The 8,320-nt window shown below is 37.1% G+C and overlaps 1 protein-coding gene across 4 annotated transcripts; it reads left to right on the top strand.

Annotated features, from left to right (window-relative positions):
* The first annotated feature begins 1,121 nt into the window (after positions 1-1,121).
* On the top strand, positions 1,122-7,481 carry LOC103435752 (protein PHOSPHATE STARVATION RESPONSE 1-like). 4 transcript variants are annotated; one of them, XM_070822573.1, is made up of 10 exons: positions 1,137-1,345; positions 2,149-2,226; positions 2,304-2,740; positions 2,834-2,926; positions 3,042-3,273; positions 3,361-3,437; positions 3,531-3,570; positions 4,599-4,656; positions 5,627-5,696; positions 6,006-6,527. In XM_070822573.1, exons 3-10 carry the CDS (start codon positions 2,312-2,314, stop codon positions 6,369-6,371), a joined length of 1,365 nt encoding a protein of 454 aa, XP_070678674.1. In that variant the 5' UTR covers positions 1,137-1,345; positions 2,149-2,226; positions 2,304-2,311; the 3' UTR covers positions 6,372-6,527. The 4 variants fall into 4 exon arrangements, 2 of the variants coding, with proteins under 2 accessions (XP_070678673.1, XP_070678674.1); XR_011581485.1 differs by adding an exon at positions 7,186-7,481 and having other exon boundaries at positions 1,145-1,345; positions 2,304-2,926; positions 6,006-6,452; XR_011581484.1 differs by adding an exon at positions 6,754-7,000 and having other exon boundaries at positions 1,145-1,345; positions 2,304-2,926; positions 6,006-6,452.
* The last annotated feature ends 839 nt before the right edge of the window (positions 7,482-8,320 follow it).

Genomic DNA, 8,320 nt, shown 5'->3' on the forward strand with positions numbered 1-8,320 from the left:
TCCGAGGAGCAAAGACGCAATACAAGGAATAAAGTATCTGATCGACGGCCGAAAAATAAAAAAATATGTAAAAAGTAAAAAAATGTGTGTAAATATCATATTTTATAAATAATTTCCCACTTGATTTGCCCTAATAGGTTATAGGCACCTCTTATGAGAGTGGGATCCAGTGAGATTTAAGTATTTATGTTTTTGTAAAAGAAGTTTTATGAAAGTTGGACGTGGTTGGACATTTTTATCTAAGTTTTTTTAGAGAAGCGCCCTAAATACATAAGCACAATATTGTTAGATAATGTTTTCGTCTCTATTATTGCCCTTTTTTTTTTGGGTCCATGTGTTTCAAATTTGATCGGTTTGGTCTTTGTATATGGCCAAATTAATGTACTCAATGTTTCAAAGAGCTACGTGTACACATTAAAGTTTATATTAAACATGGATTCCAAATGATTAAAAGGTGAAAACACATGAATAAGACAAATCAACTTGCTGGGTCGAGTCAGTTGGTACCACACCCCTTCTTTATTGCACTCAAGTTTAAATTCTATTGTCCTGTAAATTACAATGAATTAAAATTATTTTATCAAATCAACCAGATAGAAGATAAAAAAAAAAATACATGAATGTATTGTAGCTAAATTTGAAAATTTGAGCAAAACACATGGATCAAAAAACTATATAAAACAAACATAAAAGAGGTAGAAAAGGTGAAGGCATAGGAAACGGATCATTTTCCTAGGAATCGTGTTTGTTTAGTGTACTCGTGCGATCAATTTTCATTAGGTACTATTTATATTTGAATTTTAAATTTTAAATAATTTATAATCTCATGATATACGATAAACGAACATAATTCAAAGATTAATAGAATTCATAAAAAAAGAATCCGGCAAGAAGCCTTTTCCGAAATTAATTAGTTAAATGTCTTGTCTCCTTGGCCATATTTGGCCTTTGGGCTACTCCGAAGAACATTTTTAGTATTTCAACCCTAAAACAATCATAATCATCATAACGCTGAAACACATGCCCCACGTGCACCTCGCCCAGATATTTTCACCGCTCGCCTATCGCAGTCCTCCCTCACGTGGGCTCACACATATGCCCGTGGAGACGTGTATAAACGCACCACTAAGGCGCGTGGAACAATCCCACTGTTCCTTAAAACGCAGAGAGCCCCCAAAACACCAATGGAAAAAAGAAGGCACCAAAACCAGCGCACTCGCGTGACTCGTCACCGTTCACTTCCCTTCCCTTCCCTTCCCTTCCCTTCCCTTCCCATCTCGTTCTTTCGCTCGCACCGCCAGTGACGGAATTTCTGCGTGAACCGGGGCTCGTTATCTAGATATAGGTCCGTATGCGGTATACCCTTTTGATAATTTTGGGGTTTTTGGGTGGAATTCGGGGGTTTTTTGCTCTTTGTGGATGCCTATTTGGCGTTCTAATTCAATTTTTTCCATATTTTTTTTAATTGGTATTGTTTGGTGGAAATTAATTTGGTTTTCGATGGATATTTTGTGGTTTGTTGTTGATCAATTTTGGTGCATGTGTTGGTTTGGATGTGTAGCAATTGTATTCCATGGTGGGGGTGTAGTGTTGTAGCTGTTTTGTGACTGTAATGAATTGCATGCTTTGATGAAATTTGATTGCTCGAGCTTGTAATCAATTGCTTTGTGTTATAGTTGAAGAATGCTTCTAAAATGTGAAACATTAAATGTGAAGTTTCTATTCGGTAATTGGTAACTTAAGGTTCTTCGTAGACTTTTGTTTGATTGACATATAAGTGCTTTTCGGAGTCGGACAAATAAGTGCTTTAGTGCTGTCCAAATGTGGACTTTTGATTGTTTTATGTAGCATTACAACCACCTAATCAACTGCCTCATTAAAAATGGCTATTAGGAAAGCTTTTTGGATAAGTTCGTTCGGATAGTAGGGTTCTCCCACTCATAGTTTTAAGGGGCTCATTTAGTCAGGGCTTGGAATGGTATCCATTCAGGGCACTGCGATGTAATTGTACACTCATTCCTGTGGGTTCTTTTTGTGAAATCATTTTCGTGTTTCGGGGAAAGATTTTATCATCTTCATCCTAACAGATGCTTTCATTTCATGATGGTTGGTTTTGATTGTATCTTGCATTTATTCTTATGTTTACAGGCAAAAATTGATGACCCCTTTCGGTGGTTTTGCTGTCAATAACAAGCAAAAGGTGCGCAGTCAGTAAGGTTGAAGTTGGTAGGTATCATCACTATCACAAGCTAAGCTAATAGCTCATGACTAGATTACTGATGCTCCTTTTTTTCTGATTTTAGGACTATAGATGGAGGCACGCCCTGCTATGTCCATCCGGAGATCGGCTGCAAATCAGCTTGCTCATATGGGGGTCCCTGCAGCAATGTCTTCATCCTTACCAGTCCTTCCAACTTCTTTGGAAGAGACACATCCCAATTTACCAGACTCCCAACAGGTTTCCATGGAAAGAGAACTTATGACAAGGCCTGTTGTGCATGCTGGTCACTTAACCTCCAACAGTGGAGTAGTTGGTCACATATTTTCATCATCGTCGGGATTTTCAACAGATCTTCACTACTCAACTCATTCACCTCATGAAAAACAGCAAAAAAACTCTCCTTTCATTTCTCAGTCTCCTCATTCGGGATTTCTTCAGTCAACAGAATCTTGTCCTTATCCCAAAGAAAACAGTGGTTCCTGGTGTACAGATCCACTGCCAGGTTTCCTTGATTTTCCTGTAAATAACCATATCGAGAATAGTCAAATAGAGAGCAGTAGTTGTAGCGGCATAATGGCTGCTGATGAATTTGCTAAGCGACATGATTGGCAGGAATGGGCAGATCAGCTAATTACTGATGACGATGCTTTAACTTCTAACTGGAATGAGCTTCTTGTTGACAACGTTACAGATCTGGAACAAAAGGTTGAGATATTCTCATAGGGTTGGTCCATGATATGCATTTACAAGTTTGATGAAATTTATCCGTCATTATTATCAAAATAGAAAAGCCAATTCGGTTCTTACTATGTTGTTTCAGATGAAATACCAGGCTCCCAAACCGTCTCCAAATTTTTCGGTCCAGCAGTCCCAAGTTCATCAGCAACAACCTGCTTCATCTGGGGAAATCATTCCTGCTCCATCTAGGGAAATCATTTCTGTTACTGCTCCTTCTTCAGCTAATAGTGCCACTGCCAAGGCACGCATGCGTTGGACGCCTGAACTTCATGAGTCCTTTGTGGAGGCTGTTAACCAACTTGGCGGTAGTGAAAGTGTGTAACTCGGAATTCCTCTGGCGTTACTGAATTCTTAGCCTAAGATACAAACTTCTAACTCAATTAAACTTTTACTTCTCACAGGAGCAACTCCTAAGGGTGTGCTAAAGCTCATGAAAGTTGAACACTTGACTATCTATCATGTGAAAAGTCACTTGCAGGTACACAAGCTCCTTTTGCTGATAAATAGTTTCCAATAGAAACTCTGTGAGAGAGAGAACATTTTTTTGATTGGAGATCATTTTGAATTGCAGAAATATAGGACTGCTAGATACAGACCAGAATCATCCGAAGGTATATAGCTAATGCTTCCATGTATATACATGCGTACCTGTATATGTATAGTATGTAGATATGTGTATGCAACTATGCATGCTTTTCTTATAATTGCATAAATATGTAGAGAACATGTTGATTGTATTTTGCTCTATTTACGCTCTTATTATTATTATTGACACAGAACCGAGCGCAATGGCGTTTTAGGATTCATATATTTCCCCACTTAGTGGGAAAAGGCTTTGTTGTTGTTGTTGTACGCTCTTATTATTATATAATGCATCAGCCTCTTTGGTATGATATTTTTGTGCGGGACTGGTGGATAAAACAAGACTTATACAAGCACCGAACTTTTTTATAAATAGACAGTCTGATGCGAAAATTTTGTTGGAAAATTATATTTCTTGTCAACAAAATAATTTTCTGTTCTTTGGTTCTGGAGATAGTGTGGTTGAGAAAATAATTGTGATCTTTACCAGTGTTACTCTTTTTCTTTTTATACTGTGTTTCTTGTTTTTGATGCTGTCAAATGAGAAATTATTTGGACTTCTTTTTATACCCAGCTGCCCAGAATTTGACTTCCACTCTTTCAAAATTTCCACTATATATAAGTTGATTTTCCAAGTCTCAGAACCTTTCCCCTAGCATCTCTAGAAGGCTATGCTTAGGTGAATATTTGAATTCTCATTATTCTTTTACGTTTTCATACTAGTGATCTCAGTATTTTTCTTAGTCTATTCACTGGTACCACCCTCAACATACCATCCTATGAGGTATTTTTGTGCTGAAATGCTTGTTTTAATCTCCTTGAGTTTCATGCTCTATCCTTGAAACTTTGAAGTTGGCATGGATGTGCTTACCTTATTTTTTTTTATACCTTATGTAGTTAGTTTTGGGAGCAGCCTCTCCATAAATGGGGGTAAGGCTAGCCGACATTCACCTCTCCCAGACCCTGCGTAAAGCGGGAGCCTTGTGCACTGGGCTCGATCAATTGAAAAAAAAATGTAGTTAGTTAATGTGATGTGTTAATGAATGTCCTTTTGTAGGCGCCTCAGAGAAGAAATTGACTCCAATTGAAGAAATGACGTCTCTTGACTTGAAAACGTAAGCCAATCACTGATTAATTCTTTAGACCTATTGGTTTGATGCTCGTGAAGTAGCATTTATCGTGTGGTACTTGTTTTACATAATCATTGCAAGGTTGTAACATCTGATGATACACCTTGTGGTTATCTAGTTACTGCTAATAACATATGTTATTCCCATAGATAGGGTCTTTAGACTCTATACTTTGTGGATTTTGAATGAAAAGAATAGGAACTCTTTCTTGAAAAAGAATAAAATGATAGGAAGCTAATAACAGTATGAGACTTTACTGGAATTTGGTTGACCCCAAAGTTTCAAGATGATCTGCATAGGTTTATAATTAGCTTCTTTTATTTATTTTGGGTGAGATGAATGATATGTAGTTTGAAATTGGATTCACCAATTATTAGATATGGTTTCATGCACCCAGCTGCTCTGATGGGCAGTTGGAACTCAAATGTGCTGCTGCAGCATCAATAGATTTGGCACGGATACTTCACTGTATATTAGCCAGCCATTGCTGTTAAGAGATCTTAGGTTTGCGTAAACAGAACGTCTCCTTGTATTCTACTGCAACTTTTAGTGTTTTATAGCTGGAGTTAACTTGAGAGTTCCGAGCTGAAGGTTATTGCCGTTTAAGTGCCTTCTTGTCTTTTTAACAAGATTCATAGGGTTAACTTTAGTGCTTATCTTCACTGTTTAACCTCATGGTGGTGGGATGATTAATAAAATAAAGGATGTTAATTGCTAACTTTAGCATTTGGAAGATGTTGACTATTGTTTTTTTCCCAATTTTTTTATAGGACCTAGATACTGTTAACTCCTCAACTATTTGAATGCAATAAGCCCAGAGTGGGTCTAACAGATTGCCCAAGGGTCACAAATGATTACCTTCTACCTATTGACTTGTTTTCTATCTTCTCATTCTGTGTTGTGTTACCATGTTATATTTTTCTGAAACTTTCTACTCATTTGATTTGGGTAACAGTGGTATCGAGATCACTGAAGCTCTGCGACTGCAGATGGAAGTTCAGAAGCGACTGCATGAACAGCTTGAGGTATGAATTTGTTCATTGGAAAAGGATTTTTCTTTCTAATTGGTCAACTGGTTGAGTTGTCCTCATAAAATATATTCTGAAGGTTTTGTTTAACTTTACCTGTTACTGCTGCGCAAGTTGGTGACGTAAACATTTTATAGCCCTGTTGCACTTTTTTGGCATTGGTCAAATCTCGAGCCTTGAATTTGTGTGTTCTTAAATTGTTGTGTACATTTCCCGGTTCTATTCATCTGTTTTTACTTTTGTTGGTTTAATCCTCCGGGGTTTCTGTTTTGCCAATTTTATGTGGTAACTTTCCTCTTTGTGCAGATTCAAAGAAATCTGCAGTTACGAATAGAAGAACAAGGGAAGTATCTTCAAATGATGTTTGAGAAGCAATGCAAGTCAGGCATCGACACGCTGAACCCATCATCATCCAATTTGGACGACCCCTCCGCTCAGCCTTCAGATGCAACGCAAGTTTGTCTCGACAAAAGTGAACCGGAGTCTTCCAAGTTGGGCCAAGGCGAGACTCAAACTGATCCAGTTAAAGCCAACTCCACATCATCAGGTGGTTCACAGGAACCGGAAGGGAAGCAGAAGGCACCTGAAACGGAAACTGTTCCCCAGAATCCCGAGCCAGATGTCGGTGAGGCCAGTTCCCAACCTCCAAGGCGTGCCAAAATCAAAGAATAGGTCATAAATCATCTGTTATAGGTGGTCTAAAATTTTAAGATAGGCATGTTTGCCTTTTGAAAGATCTTCCGTGATTTTAAGGTGAGCAGTGAATAAATATTGCTAATGCAGTTTTTTTTCCGTGCAATTGATAATTTATAGCTAATTATTAGCCAAGTTTGATCCAAATGCAACTTTAAAATTTTCTGTTAAAATATTTTTTATTCGGACGCAAGTGGCTCTTTCCTGTGCAAAGGGGTTGAGCTAAAAAATTTGGATTTAAACCCTTGTGTTGAAGTCTGTTAGGATTTTAGTCTAAAATTAAGATTTCCGTTAGTTTCTCTATTAAGATTATTATTATTATTTTTTATTTTATTATTATTTTATTATTTTTATTTTTCAGAAGAGAAATATTCACAGATATGCAGCAAGCTCTTTTGGCCAAGGGATCCGACTTTAAATGTTCTTTGCTTCATTACTTTTACAAGCTTGATTACTATTGTAATAAATTCAAGGGTAAAAGACTGTTAACTACCCTCATGTTTCGTGGTTTTCAACATTTAGTACATCAAGTTTTTTTCGTCCTAGAGTCATACCTATAAAGTGTAAATTTTGGGATAGTCTCATACATCCATTAGTCAAACTGTTAAGTCTCCCGTTAACTGTGGCGCCACGTTAACTGTGACGTGGTGCCCATGTGGACAATGACTGTGCGTCATGTGTCACCCACGTGGAAATTAAAAATAAATTATTTATAAAATAAATAAATAAATAAAATAAAAAATAATATATATATATTTATATTTATAATAAAAAAAACTTTCATCTTCCCCAGATTCGGAAGAAGAAGAAGAAGAAGAAGAATGGGAAGGAAGAAGGAGGAAGAAGAAGAATGGGAAGGAAGAAGGAGGAAGAAGAAAAAAAAACCGAAGAGGAAGGAGGAAGAAGGAAAAAAAAAACCGAATTTGCAACCCAGATTCGGAGGAAGAAGGAGGATAAGGAAGAAGTACAACTTTAGGTATGACTCTGGGACGAAAAGAACTTGATGTACTAAATGTTGAAAACGACGAAACATGAGGGTAGTAAACAATCTTTTACCCTAAATTCAATGAGAATCAGAAACTTCACATCCTTCAAGCAGTCAATCTTTTGTGAGAAGTACAACTCAGGTGCACGGGGTTCAAATCGAACATTTAATTGTAGCAATGGTTCCTCAATTAAAAATTCATAACCATTGGTCCCTTAGCTCATCAAAATGTGCAGCTATGATTGTTTATACCATACTTAGGGCATCAGTATTTAGATCTCGTACAAATACTGGAGAGACTTAAATGTAATTATGTAATAAATGAATGAGCAAATATGTAATAAGTGAGAAGTCCTTATTCTATAAAATGACTCATCACCCTCACAATTAGGGGAGGCCAATTCCTAGGCCATGAAAGGGCTCTCTCACCCTCAGAAGCTCTCTCCATCTCTCTCCCTCACCTCTCAGATAAATACAATATCAGTGTGGACGTAGCCCAAACATTGGGGTGAACCACGATACATCTTGTGTTATTTACATTTCTTACAGATTCACGGTCGGATTTACGTTGTTCCAAGACCTCCGGTTTTGTGCATCAACAATGGTCATTTTCGTCAAATTCGTTAAAAAATCTGTCAAATGAGTCATGTGCAATGTATGTGAAGCTGAATCAAGGGGTAAATATGTGAAACTAAATGAGAAAATTGTAGAAAATGGTCCCCCAACTTTAACTCGATTGTAGCAATGATTCTTTTAAAATTACTCGTTTTGATGAAAATTCTGACAAGTTGACGAAAAAGACCATAACTGCACGTTTTGTGGAGTTAAGAGACCAATGATCATGAATTTTTAATTGAGAGATCATTACTCTAATATGGTTAAATTGATGGAATATTTCTACAATTTCATCATAATAATTATTGTAGGTGCTCATTTTTGAAGA

The sequence above is a fragment of the Malus domestica genome, chromosome 05 (genome assembly GCF_042453785.1).
Source record: "Malus domestica chromosome 05, GDT2T_hap1".
NCBI classification, from domain to species: Eukaryota; Viridiplantae; Streptophyta; class Magnoliopsida; order Rosales; family Rosaceae; genus Malus; species Malus domestica.

Excerpts from the sequence above, each read along its gene's own strand:
- LOC103435752 (XM_070822572.1), top strand. The coding sequence starts at position 2,312 with ATGGAGGCACGCCCTGCTATGTCCATCCGGAGATCGGCTGCAAATCAG. Across the intron at positions 3,571-4,598 it reads CAGACCAGAATCATCCGAAG|GCGCCTCAGAGAAGAAATTG; the intron begins GTATATAGCTAA and ends GTCCTTTTGTAG. Across the intron at positions 5,697-6,005 it reads GACTGCATGAACAGCTTGAG|ATTCAAAGAAATCTGCAGTT; the intron begins GTATGAATTTGT and ends CTCTTTGTGCAG.